The sequence below is a fragment of the Mauremys reevesii genome, linkage group 6 (assembly GCF_016161935.1).
Source record: "Mauremys reevesii isolate NIE-2019 linkage group 6, ASM1616193v1, whole genome shotgun sequence".
In the NCBI taxonomy this organism is placed as follows: Eukaryota; Metazoa; Chordata; order Testudines; family Geoemydidae; genus Mauremys; species Mauremys reevesii.
In genome coordinates, this window is record NC_052628.1 from 46,770,739 (window position 1) to 46,791,003 (window position 20,265).

General features: G+C 44.5%; 1 protein-coding gene across 9 annotated transcripts in view; it reads right to left on the bottom strand.

Annotated features, from left to right (window-relative positions):
* Positions 1-316: 316 nt before the first annotated feature.
* The window catches only part of TNPO1 (transportin 1), a 387,652-nt gene continuing 367,703 nt past the window's right edge, over positions 317-20,265 (bottom strand). For 8 of the 9 annotated variants that reach the window (XM_039544333.1, XM_039544330.1, XM_039544332.1 and 5 more), the window contains 2 exons: positions 10,546-10,688; positions 317-4,082 (listed from right to left, as the gene is read on the bottom strand). In XM_039544333.1, the coding sequence (XP_039400267.1) occupies positions 10,581-10,688 (108 nt within the window). In that variant the 3' untranslated portion in view covers positions 317-4,082; positions 10,546-10,580. Of the gene's footprint in view, positions 4,083-10,545; positions 10,689-10,722; positions 10,893-20,265 lie in introns of those variants that run through there. The other variant, XM_039544338.1, reaches the window with a different exon arrangement.

Sequence of the window (20,265 nt, forward strand, 5' to 3'; positions counted from 1 at the left end):
AAATATTGAGAAGCAGTTAATGCCAAGTTATAACTTCAATAATATTTGAAACAAAAAGACTTCCTATGCAATGCTTTATTTAAAGCACTATTTATGAAGTATTTTAGTTGCTGTTATGCATGGATGCAGTCTTCTCCAGGGAAGATTGTTTTGCACCTTTATCTGTTAATACATTCAATATGAATAAAATAGGTGACTGATGTGAAGCAAAATCATTTTTGTCCCATAGCAGGTTAATTTAGATTGTAAGAGTTTAAGACATATATGAAAATACATATATGAAATACATAAACTGGTATAATTAAGACGTGTTTTATACATATGTTGTGAACAAAAGGGTACAAGAGTATTCACCTGAGATAAAACTAGTATCTGAATATTTCATGTCGGAGTTGCAATGAGTTTCAGTTGTGGAAAGCCACTTAAAATTTTAGAATATATATATATTTGATTATATTATACATATGCAGCTTAAGTAATTCAGATCAATGCTAAAGAAAGTCTTAACAAAAATCACAGTGCGTGTCAAGATTGTTTAGTACAAAATTTATGCTACTTAAATTTTAAAAATCATAATGGCTATAAATTTTAAACCCATTCTTTTAAAAGTGATCTCTTGGGTACAACCTCTAATAAGTAGCAATAAACTGAAATATAAGAATTAGCTTATTACAATTTTAATTATGTACAAACTGATTTAGAAAATAATCAAGCTTCAAAAAATTTACAAAATTGATCATTTTGCTTACATTGCCTGAAGTCATGAAGTAGTCTACAATTATTTTTTAAATGAAAAAGACAACTTGTTTTCTGAATGTATAAATGAAAAACTGTGATACTGAACTTTAAGACTAATTTAACTGCTATTTAGAACTGCCAAAAAGGTGCATTTAAAATTTTAAATACACTTTCTGTTACCAACTTAGGTTGATCAGCAGCTTTTGTTCACTGTTAGAATCCTTCAAAAAGGGAAACTCAAACAGGAAAAACAAGGCATATAAAAAACAGTAAACACTGACCTCCTGAGGTTCCTACAACAAAATATTCAAGTAGAAAATCTACATTATCACTTAGCAGCGGCTATTTCTGTAGTTTAGCACACTAACAGCACTTTATTCAGTGTGTAAGGAGCAGATGAAGTAAGCCGTGCTTTTAGCATGCCAAGAGGCAGAAACACTGGAATGTAACAAAGACAAACACAGTTCTACTGGTATAAACATTCAGTCAACATTCAAAAACTGGCAAAACTACATCACAAGAATTAAGATGCTTTATATATATCCCATGATGCAACAATTTGAATTACAACGGTTAATGCTGAATCAGAACTTTTCTTACCTCAAGTTATAACCTAAATGTTCTTCTGCAAATCCCTGTACTATTATGCATTGGGAATATGGTTTAATTTGCTTTAAAATATACCAGAGGACCTAGTAAAGTACTATGATTATGGCAGTATTGTTTAATTTTGCATTGTTTTGATTATATTCCTTACTGCTATACCAGATCAGTTCACATCTGTAAACAGTCACACGTTTATAGACACAGATTTAAAATACACACATAAAAGTGGATATGATGGGCTAATCTGACTGATTTTTCCTCCAGTTAGTGGGGTTGCCGCAAGTGTTGGAGCTAAATTTAAATCAAGTCCAAACAACACTGCACTATAAAGCAGGTTTTATATTGTATACAAAATTTTAATCTGGAAAAGCTATAGTTTTTTTTCCTGAAACTGTTTCCAAATCTTTAACCTATACAAGAAATTAAAACACATTTGGGTCTAAGACAAGATCCTACCTCACTACATTTTAATAGTAATATGTCAGACATATTTTTAGTCAAAGAAACCTATTACCCACTCACTTTAGAATTATTAGCCAAGAAGGAAGATTTGTAGCTTCTAACAAAGCAATTGAATTTGAAAGCAAATAATCACATGCAGTTCTGATTAAACAAAATGAGTAAGTATCATGTACTAGCATTACTGAATTTAGTCAGTATATGTCAAAACTATCTTCAAGCAAGATAATCTACTATCATTTTGAAAAGCCAAAAAAAGGAATGTGTAAAACTTGTGCATGCTACCATGCATTAAAAAACCTCTTTAAACAGCATTTATCACACATCTCAAACTTCAGTGCAATGGCTAAATTATTCAAACATTCTTAAAGAATAGAACCATGCAAAGAAGATCAAGGTCTTACAAAAACTGTTATCCAGTATTCATTCTGCAATGCAACGGTAAGAAACTAAAACTATAAAAAGGCTGTTATGGCTTAATTTTGTTTTATCGTTTAATTACGCAGCACTTGAAAAATGGAAAGGTGTGGCTTCACCTCTGACCAGCAGAGTTAAAATCTCTCCATTTTCCTTTATCATCATGGGATACTCTTTAGGCAATCTAAATTAATAAAGACTTGCACTTTCAGATGGACACAAGATCAAGTGTACCAGTTAGGTTTTCACATTCACAGTACATAAGAAAATACACATGGAAGGAAAAGTAAAGGGTTAACTTAACAAGGATTTATTCACAGGAATACACATAAGTAGAGAAAAACAACAGAAAAGCCAAACAAATGAAATGAAGAGGATCCAAACCAACTTTCACTCTGTAGCTTTTAACTTGCACCCTTGTGCACTTAACTACGACACAAAGGGCCACCAACATGCGCCGATACAGTGTAGATACCCTGCATTACATCCATTAACTTAAACATCTCTTAAAGATCATGCTTTGAACAAAAAAGAAAGCATAGAAGGTAATATGTTGAGTGGGAATAAACAATGAAATATAGCAATCATGTCATCAACTTCTACAATTGTCTTTACGTGCCAACTAACATTTATGCAGCCTTTAACAGGTCTTACCATGTAACTCATTTTTAGAAGTTCTGATAAAATCACTAGTAGTATATAACCATGCAGAAAGCACATCACACTGACAGCACAGAGGCAAATATTTTGCACAGCTATATCAGCTTTCCACATTGTGCTGGTTACACACAATACAATATCAATCTTATTCTTAACAGATCCTAAAAAGATATTTCAAGGGCTAATTGTAAACTACAGTACTTTATATCTATATTCTTAATAAAAATAAAATCCACAGAATCTTTAAAAAAGGATTTTTAAATGCAGGGCTATATTAAATTGGTAAACTGCAACACAAAACTGGCGCAACGTAAGTAAAAGTATACCAATCTCACTCTATGTGATGCAAGCATGCTACTTTCCCACTAATTTAAATTACTTCTGATCAGTATGAGCCAGAATGCATGCCTGAACCTTAAACTGCATGTTAAGAATAATGCCTTACTCTAGAAATTAAATCTAATGAAGTACAACCATCAAATCATATCCACTAAAGTTTTTAATATAAAATTAAGATGTCAATCTTTCCTTTGAAATGCCCCTCCCCCCACCCCCAAAAAAATGAAAGGAGTGACTCATTTGGCATCTTGCAAGTTGCTTCGTTTTGTTAAAGTTAACCTTTATTACTTTATTATGGGGTTTCTATATTGTACACTGCAGGTGCCAGTTCCTAATACAGGTAGCAAGCTGCATTTTAACTGTACTAACTTCATTTGTTTAGTTCTTCATTAACATGCAAATACCTAGGAATCCCATCAAGCAGGATGAAATAACGAGAAAACCCTTAGTTAAACAGTCAAAGGCTTTTTGTAAACCCCCATCCCCATTCTTAGGTTTCCTTTATTGTGCGCACAATAGTTTTCCTTTTTACGTATCCCTATGGTTCAATTATATGGTTCCTGTTTTGGTACAATTCCCCATAATATTCCAGAATGTGCTGTTTTGTGAATAGATTCTCTTTTTTGCTTCTTCACATCCAGTGCAGAGTTGTAATAGGAGACAGATTTCCACCCACAAAGGCTCCAGATGTTAAAACGTTTCCCAACATCGACTTAATACAGTGACGGCAACACCTCCCTCCCGCCCCTCCCAGTAGGCTTGGGATTGTACTGTATTCCCTACTGGTTTACCCTTCCCCCCAGTAAAGGGTAACATTTTCCCTGGGTGCAGAGGCTCCCTCATAGTCTCCTAGACTGAAGGACCTGTAAAAAAAAAAAAAGAAAAAGAAAAATAGCACAATTAAGTGTTTAGAAACAGGTTTAAATTTACTAAGCTATGCAGGGTCAAAAACAATTTTTTTTATGGTAAACAACAACTTACACCATTCAGATTCTCTTTAACAGCCTTAAAAAAAAGGGGGGGTGGGGTATCAATCTCTTCTCATGTATACACCTTTTGTTCTACGTCAGGAAAACAACAAATCTTCCTGCCTTAAAAAAATACACTAACATATCCACTCTTATACGGTAAGCTTAATTTTGAACAATTTTCACTAGCATGGATATTTTCAGAATAAAAAACTAAAAACTTATCAAGTACGTAACAAATCCTACTTTAACTAGACAAACCCATTAAACTTATGTCAATATAGAACTCACTTCACATGTAATGTGGATAAAACAGTATTTATGAATTAGTTTTCCAAAATCACAATGCAGGAATAACAAATTAATACTACAACAAGGGTCAGCAACCTTCCAGAATTGGTGTGCTGAGTCTTCATTTATTCACTCTAATTTAAGGTTTTGCACGACAGTAATACAGTTTAACATTTTTAGAAGGTCTCTTTCTATAAAACCTATAATATATAAAACTAAGCTATTGTTGTATATAAAGTAAACAAGATTTTAAAAGTGTTTCAGAAGCTTCATTTATAATTAAATTAAAATGCAGAGCCCCCCGGACTGGTGGCCAGGACCCGGGCAGTGCGAGTGCCACTGAAAATCAGTTCACTTGCTGCCTTTGGCACGTGTACCATAGGTTGCCTACCCCTGTACTACAACATATAGCAGGCCTGCACAACATGCGGCCCGCAGAGGCTCACTGTGCGGCCCACAGGGGGATTCTAAATCCCGCGCACACAGCGCTCTGCGGGGAGCCCAGAGCCCTTTAAATCCCAGACATGGCTGGGATTCAAAGGGCTCTGGGCTGCCCGCAGCCTCGGGGAGCCCAGAGCCCTATAAATCTCAGCCGCGGCCGGGAATCAAAGGGCTCTGGGCTGCCCGCAGAGATTCCCAGCCGCAGCTGATATTTAAAGGGCTCAGGGCTCCCCATCGCTGCGGGCAGCCCAGAGCCCTTTGAATCCTAGCCGTGGCTCCAGCAGATGGACTGGGGCTGGGATTTAAAGGGCTCAGGCTCCCCTCAGCGGCAGGAGCTCTGGGCCCTTTAAATCCCTGCCCCAGCCCCGCAAAGCTCCGGGTTCCCCCAGCCGCCGGAGCCCCAGGCCCTTTAATTTGCCCCTGAGGGCTCCCAGCCACCTCTTTAGCTGGGATCCCATGGTTGATTTAAAATAAAGTATCACCTCCCCACCCCCAACTGTCCTTTTTGGCCCACAGCTGTTTTGGTGGGGCGGCACTGGGGAAGGAGGGTTTGTTTCTGCAGGGCTGGGCGGTGCTGGGGCAGAGTGTTTCCGCAGAGCCGGGAGGTGCTGGGGGCGAAGAGGGGGGTTTCCACGGGGCCGTGGGGTTTCGGCCCTCAGCTGTTTTCTTTGGAGTAATGTGGCCCTTGCCGCTTTACGAGTTGTGCAGGCCTGACATATAGTTTTCCCACAAGAAGACACAGATCCATTACCGAGATTTAAATATTCCATAACAAAATTCAATCACTCTGATACTGTCCACTCAATTGGAATTGGGAATCAATTCCATTTCTCAAACTACTTCTTGGAGTGCATCACATCTCGTAGTTACAAAAAAAATATGTTCACTTGTAAACTGATCAGATTTTCAAAGGAGACATTTAGATGACAAACACTGAACCTCTTAATTATATTTTTTTCAAATTGTAACAGCCTGAAATAGATTTGCTTCTGACTGTCCAGGAACAGACTGATGGTTTGAGTTCACGAATAAAAAGGATTCCCTACAGTACCTCCACTTGCTTTAAACTCCAAGGTTGGAGAACCAAAATTTGCAGGAATATTTAAACAGCACTGATTGAGGAATAAATGTAGAAATCAGTTCCTCTCAAAAATTAGTCGCATTAAAAGAATACTGAGTTCATCACTTGGTCATGAAATGTTAAGGTTGACTAGCCAACCTTAATTTTGCCCTATCATATGTTTTACCATTCTCCTTCCCGGCCCCCCGCCAATGCACGCTCTCTACACACAGCACTTGAAAGCTTATTATGTTTACTTTAAGATGAGGGATGATGTGGAGCTGTCAAGTGGTGTCGTTACCATAGAAACAGTGACACCAACACATTAAAATGACCACTTTGAAATATCTGCATTTGTTTCTGTTACTGTAATGACTATGTATTATTTCAAGACATAAAACTGGATTTCTTTCTGATCCCAAAGCATCACAAAAATCTAAAAGGTAAATCAAAATTTGTACAGGTATCACTGAAATGTAATGGCACTGGTGCCATTTTTAGTCAACATGATCTTGTTCATCATGATTCTTGTCACATGAATGTGGGTTACCACAGTCTTCATTCCCTTGGCATGTACACAGTTCTGTTCAGGAAAGTTTGTTTTGACTACAGATATTTGATTTTGCAGTGACCCCTACTAGTACAGGCACAAATAAGGTCTCGTAGAAGCTCATTGGGCCCTTGAAGAATATAGGAAGCAGTTTATCATCCACATTTTTCCATACATGCCATAATGATGACCCAACATCTGATTTATCTATGTGCAAAGACCTACAAATCTGTTTGCTAAGCTGTTTTTGACAGGCTCTTCAAAACTGTCCTCACATGGTGGGAGGTTGGCCAGGGACTTTTTTGATCGCTAGATTGAGGCACAACTAATTCAGGTTTCTGAGAGTTTCCTTTTCTCTCTGTCTGGTCATTCAGCATTGCTGTGACTTCCTTGGTGCAGAAATTGCATCACACTACCCCAATGTGTCAAGAGCTCTGAAGCTCCCTTTGTTTTGACAATACTGAACAGATTTGTCTGCCCCAATACAAGATAGGGATGGGACAGAGTCACTTCCTGTTACTTCCGGCTGTACATGCATTATGTTACAGAAGTCAGAAATGAGTGTGTCACAAATACACACAAGTATGAAGCCATATTTGTCAGTTGTGCTGATAATGGTGCTTGTTTCAATTTACGTTACTGGTGTGTTCCAATTTTGAAAAGTAGTGAACAGCAAGGGCGAAAACATCTCTATCAGGTGACCTAATCACTATGTTACCTTTGACACAAAAGCCATACTGGCACAGATAGCATGCAGAAGCATCCTTGTGTCCACTTCCTCTTGTATTGAAGTTCAAGACACGTAAATCATTCCTCTGTTGGTGATGGACTTTGCTACTTCACTGGAAAAGACTACAGCAAGAAGGAACTTTTGTGCTAGGTGTGCTCCCACACTTACATTTTTCTGTGAGTATATCACGTATCAAATGCCTGCTTGTTGGATGCTGCATTTAGAAACTTTTTTCATGGAGGCACAAGACATCCCCTCATAGATCCTGCCTGGCGCTGTTTTTCTGCAGTTTATTCAGAGTTACTGTTGTCATACATGTCAAAAGACTTTGATTACAGAATTAACTTTGTCGAATCCTTTTAGGATCTGCTTCAAGTACTCAGCCAATTCATCAAATGCTTGGAATTTGTCTCCAGCCATCATTTGTATGACAGCCATGACATCTGATGTACACTGTGGTTTCTTTGTTGCATGCTCTTAGCTCAGGTTGGTCTGTTCTTCTCATTGTTCCATCAACAGAGAAGATGGACTCAGGCACAGGTCTAAGAACAACTGCCACTGAAACATCTCTGTAACGTGCTAAGTTCAGAGCTCTGCAGAAAACAATTCCTGGACTGATAGCTACTGTGAGTGCCCTTCCCTTGCCAGACTTAAATCTGGTCTTCCTGGCCATATCAGCAAAAGTTTTAATGCCAGACTTCTTGACTAGACTGAAGAAGCTATGTGTCCCATCAGAATCAAGTGCACCTCTTACAAATCTCTCCATCTGTTCTTCACCAACATGTGGCTACTTTCAATAAAAAGACTTGTACATCTGATGTAACATGCAATTCAGTTGATATATTAAGCATATCTGGATGGGATTCAGGGTCCAATGGGTTGTTTGTTGTTGACAACATGGTTAGAAAGAGCTGTAACATGCTTTTCATCCCCCTTCAGTGCAGCGGAAAGGACTTGTTTGTGGACTTCATCTTCACTACTTCTTGTTAGGCCACTTCTTTCATAGTTTTTACATATTCACTCAGGACATTCTTGCGATGATCCACCTGACATGTGCTGGCTTTTTATTTGTCAGTCCTACGATCCCACTGCTTCCCTTTGAGTCTTTGATGACAGGTCACTCCAAATTCCGTTGAAAGAACCCGGAGTTTGATGAACAGCAAATTCCCCAGATTCAAAGGCACTGGGTAATTCAGGAAGATTTAACATGTCAAGAATGTTGACTGGTATCCACCTGGCGTAGCTGGGCCTATTTGCAGTAAAGTAGTATGGAAACTTGGCACACTGTCTGTTGGTGAAGCTTCCAATCACCCCCTCGCTATGCATTCAGTAGTAGTATCTGCATAATCTGTAGAAACTGATTACAGAACTTGAACGTAGGAGACTCAGCATACCGCCATCTCTGAAATTCTTCCAGTTGTGGAGCATATACTTAGAGCCCTGTGCGAATACCCCAGGAGACAGCACTCTGCATTGGCAGCATCGACCCAGCCCCGCCCAGTGGGGTGGGCACCAGGCTCACCAGCAGCTGTCCCTGGTTGCGCTCTTGTTTTAAAGCAGCGTGCATGCCCCCAGACAGCTGCGTGGAAGGGACGGGCAGGAGGAGGTACAGCCGTGTGAAGGATCTGCTGGCACAGGGATCTGGGAGCGGTGGCCCTACATTCTGCTTCTCTTGCCACCACAGTTCCCAGGAGAGTCCTGCGGTTCCCTGGATACCGATTTATAGCCACGGCTATAAATTTGTATCCACACAGGGCTCTACATATACTAAGTTACAGCATCATCAGACTATTTAATGATGTGTTGTAAAGACCCAGCTGGCACTCAATCCACTGTTACCAGTGTACAACCTTCAGTGAGACACTGATTTGGTCAGCAAATTTAAATAGTTTTCTATATTTTCAATTACTTGTGAGATACTCTGATAATGAAGAATATGCAATGTGAAAATATTTCATGTTAGTATTTTGGAAAAATGATAGTTGCCATTTTTGCCACGTGCTAAATAGCTTCCTTTCTGAAAAAAAAATTGCCCATGCAAAATCAATACAAATTTTATGCATTGTCATTTCGAGTACTGTTTCACTTTGCCTAGAGGCTTATGGTTCCACATCATATTTCATCTAAATGTATATAAAATAATATTTCAAATTTTCTTGTGTGCAGGGTGGCTACATGAAACTCCAAAAATATGGCCCTCTAGCAGACCTTGTTCCACAGTCATCTATTAAATCTGAAACTCGCCTTTATTATGCACACATATGCACTTCCAGATCAATCCTGGTAAATTATCTATTCATTAGAAACTGCCACTTGTTTAATACACACAGACACATGCAGTCTACCCCTGCTAATATTTAATTAAATGTTTTTTCAATTCTCAAAAAGTTACGGACATATTAGTAGGCAGGCAGGCTGCTACATTTCTGCCTTGGGAACAGCGCCTTCCTTCTGCATAATAAAAAGACCTCCCTCCCTCCACACCCTGTGAGCTGCAGAAGCAAGCACAGTGACAGTCTCTCTTTCTTGTTGGCCAGCCCTGCCCCTGACGGTGATCAACATCTCCCCTGCAGGCACGCATGCCCAGCCACTCCCCCCTTGCAGTGATCTGCCTCTCTGAGGCTGTTCCAGGCACACTGGAACAGAGGTGCTGCCTGGGCTGCTGGGGAAGAGGCATGTGTCCTGCCGCAGATCTTTTTGCATTTTTATTGTGTGTGGGGGTGGGAGGGGCACACACAGAAACATGCGGACCATATGACTTCTGTGCTGTCATCCCATTGGAACATTGTGAAATTCTTTTAAAACACTCATAATCCTGCCAAATACAATCCAATTGTCATAAAAAATTAAGAGCACATTGTCTCCAGGTCATAAATGTAACTGTCATATTTCAAGTTTCCGCCAGCTTCTCTTGATCAAAAAAAATGGTTGAAAAAACATCCCCTTCCCCCCAACTGATCCCATACTTGAAAATAGCTTTTTAATAAAGGTTTAAGGAAAAGAACATTTTGCCCTGAATGAAAGCAAGTATAATACATTTCATCAAAAAGTAAAACTAAAAAATTTCAAAGCAACTGAGTGTGACCTTTACTACAGGTGTCACCCATAATATTCATGTACAGTATTACAGCATTAAAAGAAGGATGGTGCAAGAGCCAAATGAACAGGAACAAATATAGCCTATACAGTGACTGTTTTTTAAACACACTTCTTGTAATGCAAAATGGACTTGGAGAATGCTTGCTTTACAAGTTAACTTCATAAAAACTTCAATTTTTATACTTACCCCTAATTATGGGACTGCAGCTTGAACGCATGAGGTTAAACTCCATAGTAAGCTGCAAGGCGCTCTTTTAAGGGAAGAGGAAACTGGTCAGAGAAACGCCTCCAATTTTCATCCCCAACTTGATTTTTAAATCCATGAAGGATCTGCAGGTAGGTTAAAAAAAAATTACATTTTTACCTCTGATTACTCTGAATCTCCAGTTTAACAGTCTGGAACACTTGCAGTCAGTTGCTCATCAACTACATATCATGCAGAAAACAGCACCAAAGTTTGCTAAGAGTTGTGTGCCAGGAAGTGTTGGCCTCAGCCCGTCTCACTCAAATTCTCCTGATGAAACTTCCATAGCACTGAGAAAGAAAGGAATTTTAGTGATCACTCTTAATTCTAAATGAAAAACGGAACTAAGAAGCACTTTTTATGAAGAGTAATTAGTGAAACATTTGCTATACCTAAAAAAGGGGTTAATCTAAAAAATATTATATTAGTGAGGGTTATTCTAGACCAGTGTTTTAAAAAAACAAAATTTTAAATTCTGCCAACTAATATACTTGATATTATATGCCCCTACATTTCCTTTAAAAATGGGTTAAGGAAGTAAACTGGAACTGCAATCCAAGCTAGTTTTTGGAGAAGGTTTAAATGTCTATCTGGCAATTCCTGTAGTAAGAACAAAGGACGACCCAAGTTGGGGATTTGTATCTCATTTCTATCCCCAGGAGATGGTTACAATCTAAACAGAATGGACACTAACATTCAGAGGATACCAAGTCCCTTCATACAAATACAACAATTGAATAGAGGCTTTAAATCAAAAGGGTTAGGTTTTTAAATGCCTCTGCTGGTATTCCTCTAACATAATAAATAAATGGGAAACAGAAAATATTTAGTTCTTTTAAAGTCAAATTTTAGAGCTTTATTGCCTAGAGCATTCCAGAGGTACTCCGCTATTGCAAGAGAGAAGAAAAAACGAGTCGTTATCTATTAAGTAAGAGGAACTCAAAAGGAAGCTTTGGAAAGAAAATAATTTTAAGGACTCTCTTCCTATCATGGAAGATTTAGTAGCACATAAGTGTCAAAAGACCAGAAACACAGATTCACTGAACCCTCCTTGCAGAAATTATAATAAAGGAAAGGCTTTAAAGGATTTAGAAAACGCTTTAAAAGGTTTAGAAAACTCACGCTTGGTCTGCAATACCAACATATGTCGGTATAACCACCTGAGCAACGTGGTTTACCAACCTAACCCCTGGAGTAAGACAGTGTTATGTTAACAGAAGGGTTTCTCCCATCACAGGTAGTGTCTTCACTAAGCACTACTGATGTAGCTCCGCTGCCTTACATGTAAAAGCCCTCAGGGACACTAAACTGGAGGACATAAAGGAAGCCTGGCTTGGAAAGTCTTCCTCAGGGACAGCAGCTAGTTTAGAAGCACCAGAGGGTGCCACAAACAAGGTAAAGGCTGAGACCAAAGGGACAGACAGTGGCCTTAACTGAAACCAGACTTAACTAAAAAGTCATTGCTTCTCTCTCAAATAGAATTTCTGCAAGCTAGTCCACATTCCTCCTTCCTACACAGGTGACTGATCAATCAACTAAAAGATTGGCAACAAGACTCAAGTTCCCAGTGGAGACATCCCTAAAGCAACATAATTAACCCCAGCTTGCCAGAAAAAGAATTTCAGCCGAAGGAACTTGTAGGTATAGGTTCAAGTCACTAGGCACAAATCAACTAACTCCACAGTGGCTTTCATAGTTCAGATTTCTATCTTGACATCTTAAAAATACCCACTTGAGAGACAACCAGTAAAATACCCCAAATCTCTTTGGGTACTGCAGAGAAAGGTACACACTTCCAAGTTTCTCCTCTTAGCACAATTTTTGGTGGCATGCATTTTTCCAGATATTGTGCCGCTAAAAGCACATTGTCTGCCAATTTGACTCTGACATGTTCCAGGAGGCATCAGCAAATTCTGGATGGTACCATATGGATGCCACTGGAAATATCCACTGGTTATCTGAAATCATTTTAAATCAAACCAAAAAAAAGTGACATTCTTCTCGCCAGGCTGCTTTTCTGGTATGAGAAGATTTCTCTCTGTCCTCCATGAGGGCTCCGGGGTTTATCCCACCTTTAGAGGCTGATCTGAAACTAGTTTGGAAAAAAGACCAAAAAAAAGTGGTACAATCTGACAAGTATCTTCTAAATATCCTGCTTTCTAGAAGGGATGTTTCAGATTTCTTTGTCTAGGTTCTCTGAAGACAGTGTCTTTGTAGGTGAATAGGTAAGATACCCTTTTTTGCCTTCAAATGAGATAAACTGTGGTCCTACTACATTTTTTGGTAAGGAAAGCAGAAGAGACAGTAATCACTGAAGTGTACAGGAAATTCAATTAATCCCAAACTCTTTCTCATGGCACCCCTGGATCCATTTCTCCAGATATTCCACCCAGGAGCTTAAAGTCTTGGTGCAGCAGGTCCATAGATACAATGGTTGAGATACACTTGATCACCAGCTCATATCTGCTCTTAAAGAGATTCCAACTTCACAGGATCTTTTCTTCTTTGGTGGGAGGTACTTTCCTCTCTACTCAACAATGGATGCAACAGAACACTTCAAGTCCTTAGCTGAAGCTCCAAACATGCAGGACTCTACAGGGTACACAAAGTCTATTAACAGCTTTGAGAAGGATTAGTATGCTCAGGGTAAACCTTAGTTATTTATTTCAGCTCTCTATACAAGGAAAACATCTTTTCTTTCCTACTCCTGGAAGGAAAGAGATGCTCTCTCAGAAGAGTTCTAAAAACCCTAGCAATGTTATGTAAAAGAAACTTGGATCACCTGTTATCAAGAGCATGGTTCAAAGAAACAATTGGGGGGTGGGGAGGGGGAAGGAGGGAAAAATCAGACATTCAGAGAAGTCCTATTCTTCATAGTCCCCACCAGCATCCTAAAGTGACTGGGCAAGGAGAACTGTGACCTCATATGGAAATAGTTGTGTCTTAATATGGTACTATTCTACTGGAATGAGGTACCTATGATAGGAAGACCTGCCAACTTAAGAAAGTTACTGCCCACTTTCTGGAGTGGTTGCAATAGATGGAGTGGAACAAGCACCAAGAAGAATTCCTGGATGCATTGGAAGATAGTAATGTTCTTGTGTCAGGGGCCAACCCCTGTTGTATCTCACTTGAGTGCATCAGGCACTCTACCAAGAGCTTGAGGGAGAGAACATGACTTCACTGCTGCTGAGAGTTAAGTTCCTGCTGAACAGATGGAGGAAGCTCTTCCCTCATGCTGAAGACCTCCCCCAGACAGAGACCTTGAAACTGCCCTGAGCAACCAACTCAAGATGTGGCTCAGATTTTCCCTATGGTTGAAATAATTCTCTGGTCAGTATTCAAGAGGCAACGGTAGGTGAGGGTGTGTATCTGGAGCTTTGGGTTCCTTAATGGGGCTCAGATAAATCAGGTCCTGGGTAGGAGACAAGCAATTTTTTAAATTTGGTCAAGAGGCTGAAATTCCAGTTTCTGTTCAATTTACATCCACGCTGTCTGAAGGGAAAACACCAAGATTAGTCCATCATCCAAGTCAAGTATGACAGCTATGCCCTCCTTTAGGAGGACTGCCACTACTGCCATACACTTATGTGAAGAAAAAGACAGTTACCTTTTCCGTAACTGGCAGTCTTCAAGATGTGTTGCTTATGTCTATTCCACAGTAGGTGTGCGTACTTGCCACGTACACCAGTGCCGGAAGTTTTCCCCCAGCAGTATCCGTACAGGGAAAGCGCCCCCTGTGACCCCTGGACTGGCGCGGTATAAGGGGAGCTGCACGCTCGCCCCGCCCTCAGTTCCTTCTTGACAGACAACTCCAGGAGCGGGGAAGGAGGGCAGAATGTGGAATAGACATGAGCAATACATCTCAAAGAACACCAGTTACGGAAAAGGTAACTGTCTTTTCTTCGTCGAGTGATCGCTCATGTGTATTCCACAGCAGGTAATTCCAAGGTGTATCTGCTGGAGGTGGGTAGGAGTTCATCGAGACGGAGTACCGCCCTGCCAAACCCAGCGTCATCCCTGGTTTGGGAGACAATTGCATAGTGCGAGGTGAACATGTGAACTGAAGACCACGTGGTGGCCCTACAAGTGTCCTGAATAGGGACGTGGGCCACAAAGGCAGCCGACGAGGCCTGCGCCCACATCGAATGTGCCCTAACAATAAGTGGCAGGGGAACACCCGCCAGCTCATAACAGGAGCGGATACACAAAGTGATCCGGTTGGACAGTTGCTGAGTGGAAATCGGCTGGCCTCTCGCATGCTCAGCTGAGGCGATAAACAGCTGGGAGGACTTTCTGAACGGTTTGGTTCGCTTGAGGTAGAAAGCTAGAGCCCTCATCACAGCGAGTGTGTGGAGGCGGCGTTCCTCATTAGTCACATGAGGTTTGGAGCAAAGGACTGGTAGAGACGTGTCCTGACCCATGTGGTAGGCGGAGACCACCTTCGGGAGGAACTTGGGGTGTGGGCGGAGCTCGATCTTGTCCTTATGAAACAGTATATGGTGGCTCGGAGGTCAGGGCCCTGAGCTCCGAGACCCACCTGGCCAACGTGATAGCAACCAAGGAAGGCCACCTTCTATGAGAGGTGAGACCAGGAACACGTGGCCAACAGCTCAAACGGGGGCCCCGGTAAGCCAAGTCAGCACTAGATTCAGGTCCCACTGCGGGACCAGGGGTAAAGCCAGTCCAACCCCTTAAGGAACTGGCCAGTCATAGCATGGGAGAACACCGTGTGTCCTTGCACCAGGAGATGGAAAGCCAATATGGCTGACTGACGAGGGCACAAGGCCCTGGGCCCTCAGGCGGAGCAGGTTATCGAGGATAAGCTGGATCGGGGCGGCCATTGGGGATACACCTTGGTCTGTCGCCCACCGAGCAAAACGAGACAACTTTGCCATGTAGCGGCAAGCAGAAGGCCGTCTACTCTCAAGGAGGACGCGCTGAACCAGACCTGAGCATGTCCTCCTCCTTGCCACCTAGTCACTGAGCAGCCACGCCGTGAGGTGAAGAGCTGCCAGGCTGGGGTGGAGGAGACAGCCCTGATCCTGAGAGAGCAGGTCCAGGTGGAGCGGCAACTGCCATGGTGGAGCCACTGCCAGGCCCAAGAGGGTCCCATACCAGTGCTGCCTGGACCACGCTGGGGCAGTGAGGAGGACCCTGGCCTCATCCATCTTTATTTTCTCTAGGACCCTGCTGATCAGCGGGAACGGGGGAAAGGCGTATAGGAGTTGGCCTGACCAGGGCAGGATAAAAGCATCAGAGATAGCACCCCTCCCCAGGCCCCCCCAGAGCAGAACCAGGGGCATCGTTGGTTCTGTCGAGTCACAAATCAGTCCACCTGGGGAGCTCCCCACCTCCGGAAAAGCTGGAGGGCCACTTCAAGGTGTAGGGACCACTTGTGCGGAGAGGAAAAGTCCCTACTCAAGCGATCCGCCCTCACGTTCCAGGCGCCCGGTAGGTGAAAGGGATTTAGGTGGATGTCGTGGGCTATACAGAAGTCCCACAGGCTGAGGGCTTCGTAGCAGAGGGCAGAGGACTGGGCCCCGCCTTGCCTGTTGATATAGAACATCAAGGCCATGTTGTCTGAGAGACAACATGACTATCTTGCCCTTCAGGTGCGAGCGGAAGGCTATACATGACAGGCGCACTGCCCTGAGTTCCTTGATGTTTATGTGAAGGGTCAGGTCTTGCGGAGACCACAGGCCTTGAGTCTGAAAATGCCCCACATGGGCTCCCCAGCCCAGTCCGATGCATCGGACACCAGCTCCACAGACAGGGCCCTGTCCCTGAACGGGACCCCTCGGAGCATGTTGCTTGGTGTGGACCACCATTGTCGGGAGGCGGTCACCGAGTTCGGCACGGTGAGGACCTTGTCGAACCTGTCCGTGGCTTGGGAGAATTGCGAAGCCAGCCACAGTTGTAGGGGCCTCATCCTGAGCCTGGCGTGGTGGACCACATATGTGCGCACTGACATGTGACCTAGCAGCTGTAGGCAGGACCTGGCTGTTGTCACCGGGAACCTTATGATCAAGTCCATGAGTCCTTTCAGGGTCTCGAACCTGTCTGGGGGGAGAGAGGCCCTGGCTGACACTGCGTCCAGGAGCACCCTGATAAACTCTATGCGTTGGACTGGGACTAATGTGGACTTGGTGTTGTTTACCAACAGGCCCAGGGCGGTGCATGTGGACAGGAGTGCCACCACATGATCCCTCACTTGCGACCAGGAGATGCCCTTGACCAGCCAGTCTTCCTGAGAGGGGAATATCTGGACTCCCCCGGAACCTGAGGTAGGCCACTACTACTAACATGCACTTTGTAAAACCTTAGGGGCAGTGGAGAGACCAAACGGGAGGACTGTGAATTGGTAGTGATTCTGTTCCACCACAAAACAGAGGAAGCGCCTGTGCCCCTCGAATATGTGGATATGGAAGTACGTGTCCTGTAGATCAAAGGCCACTTACCAATCACCAAGATCCAGGGAGGGGATGATGGAGGCCAGGGAAATCATGTGAAACTTGAGTTTTACCAAGTACTGGTTCAGACCTCGCAGGTCCAGTATGGGTCTGAGCCCCCTTTCGCCTTCAGGATAAGGAAATACTGGGCGTAATATCCCTTGCTCAGGAACTCCTTGTGCACCACCTCTATCGCTCCTAGTTCCAGGAGCCTCCCGACCTCCTGCTGGAGCAGAGCCTCATGCGATGGGTCCCCCAAAGAGGAATGGGGGTAGGGGGTGGTTGGGTAGGTCGGAGGTAAACTGGAGGGTGTAACCTCGGGAGATGGTGTTGAGGACCCAACGGTCTGAGGTGAGCCACGACCATTCCAGGATGAACATAGTCGACTGGGAAAAGGGGTGGATCCCTGTTGAAAACTGGCGGGGTACCCCCCAGCGTCCCATCAAAACCGCCTTTTACCTGCCTACTTGCCCTTAGCGGACCCAGGCTGGGGGGCAGACCGGTATTGTCTTTGCGGGTGTTTCTTATAGTCCGGTTGCCTTTTATGGGCAGCCTCGTATTTCGGGAGAGCGGTCTGAGCGGGAGCCTGCTGTGGCTTGAACTTGGGTTTTGTTGGAGCAGGGACATAGAGGCCCAGGTCTGGAGGGTCATACAGGAGTCCTTCATGCCGTGCAGCCTTGTGTCTGTTTCCTTCGCAAACAGCGGCTTCCCGGCAAAAGGGAGATCCTGCATTGACGACTGTGCTTCGCTGGATAACGCAGATAGCAGAAGCCAGGATGCCTGTCTCATGGACACTGCCGAAGCCATGGACCGTGTGGCCGTGTCCACTGCATCCAAAGCGGCCTGCAGAGACGCCCTTGCGGCAGCTGCCCCTTCCTCCCCGAGCACCTTAAACTCCTTTCTATCGTGCTTCCAGAGGGAGTCCTCAAACTTGGGGAGGGATCCCCAGAGATTAAACTTGTAGCGACCCAGGAGAGCCTGATGGTTTGCTACTCTCAGCTGGAAGCTTGACCACGAATAAATTTTTCTCCCAAAAGCATCCAGCCTCTCAGAGCCTGTGCTTTGTTCTTTGAGGTCGGGGCTCGCTGCCCGTCGCTCCCTGTGGTTTACCGATTCGACCACCAAGGAGTTGGGCACCGGGTGGGTATACAGATATTTGTGCCCCTTAGTGGGTACGAAGTACTTGCGCACCATCTTCTTAGAGATGGGAGCCAACGAGGCTGGTGTTTGCCATGGGACATTTGAAATTTTCACCACCCCTTCATGGAGCGGCAAGGCCACCCTGCCCGGTGCCGAGGGGGACAGCACATTGAACAGGAAGTCTGAGGGCTTTTCCATTTCCTCAACCTGGAGATGGAGGCTCACTGCCATCTCTTTTAGTAAGTCTTGATGGGCCTGGTAGTCCTCCTGTGGATGGAGAGGGGTGGGGCCGCAATCAGCTCCTCCAGATGGGGCGAGGCCGGTGTGGTGCTTTGGGTGTTGACTGGCACCGGAGGATCGACCACCTGGTCAGACTCCGGGCATGGCACTGAGGAAGCAGGGCCCATCAACTCTTTTCCTGGCGGTCTAGGGATGGAGGCCAATGGTGCTTCCAACGTTCCAGACACCAAGCGAGCCCCCACCGGGGGCCATGGTGCCCACTGGTACCACTGGACCGACCATGACACATGTTGCCTTTGCACTTGCTGATGCACCAGCGGGGCTGGCCGATCAGGCTAGCTAGACTGACCTGTAGATGGGCAACTGTGAGCGGAGGTCGGGCTGGTGTACGACATGCTGCTGTCTCCGGACTGGCGGTGGTGCTGTGATCTATGTCGACCACGGGACCGCAACCTTGAGGCAGGAGAACGGCAACAGCGGTAGTAGCTGCTCCGCGAGCCATCTCTACTGGTGGACCTGCAACAACGAGGAGCCAGTGATCAATGCCTGGAGCTACAGTGTCTTGGCGGAGACTTTGAGCAGGATTCCGAGCGGGAACAGCGTCAACGGCCATGCTGCGTCCGCCTGCAGTACCGCCTTTGAGGCGAGGACCATTGCCGACATCCACCACACTCCCATCTGAGCCGCTCCATGAAGATGAGCGGTGCCGGGAGTCCCGATCAGATGGCACCCATCCAGACAGTCTGGCCAGTGTCAAGGGCGATCCACATGGACTGAGCCCTGAACGGTCACTGGATGGTGAGCGGTGTCGGGAACGTTCCCGCGACTGAGACCGGTACGAGGCCGGCGGTGATTACGGCGATCCCAGCAGTGGCTAGCCCACCTAGAGGGCTTTGGGCGTACATGGCATCTGGAAAGGCCTGCTCCGAAGGGGCCGGACTACTCCGCTCTGCGTGAATCGGAGGCCTAGGACTACCTGTCATGGGTCTAGTGTCTGTCCGAGACTTTCCTCAGTGCCATTGCGAAGAGGGAGTCTTTCCGGTCCTCTTGGCATTCTCCGTGGAAGGGGAGTGGTGCCGACTAGTCGAGGGTGCTAGTCGAGGGTGCGCACCAACGCTGCGGTACCGGGTACTGGATCGGAGCGGCGTGCCAGGGTCGGGGCCAGTGCCAACTCCATCAGAATGGCCTGGAGTCTAATGTCCCTTTCTTTTTTAGTCCAGGGCTTGAATGACTTGCAGATCTTACATCTTTGGCTGATATGGGTTTCTCCCAAGCAGCACAGTCAGTCTTTGTGCGGGTCACTCCTTGGCATAGAACGCCTACAGGAGCTGCATGACTTAAATCCCGAGGCACTGGGCATGCCCCATCCTGGGCTCACTAACTAACTAAACTTCACTGAAAACTAACTGACTACGGGTACTACTGAATGAACAGTTCTGGGGACAAGCTGCAGCAAGGTTGGAGCTGAGCAGTTCCAACGCACCTTCACTGGTGGCAAGAAGGAACTGCCGGTGGGGGGAGCACGCAGCTCCCCTTATACCACGCCAGGCAGGTGCCACTCCAGGGGTCGCTCTTCCCCTATGGGTATTGCTAGGGGAAGAACTTCCGGCACTGGTGCACGTGGCAAGCACGCACACCTATTGTGGAATACACATGAGCAATCACTCAAAGAAGAACAGGGAGCTTATTATGAAACAAATGGTAGGGCACAACACTGCAAAGGAGTTGAGGGAGTAGCATTATGTCTATCTGGGAAATCAGTAAAAAACAAAATAAAAGTCTTGTTTCACAGGTATCTGCTTGACAGATTTTAATCAAAGCTACTAGAGGC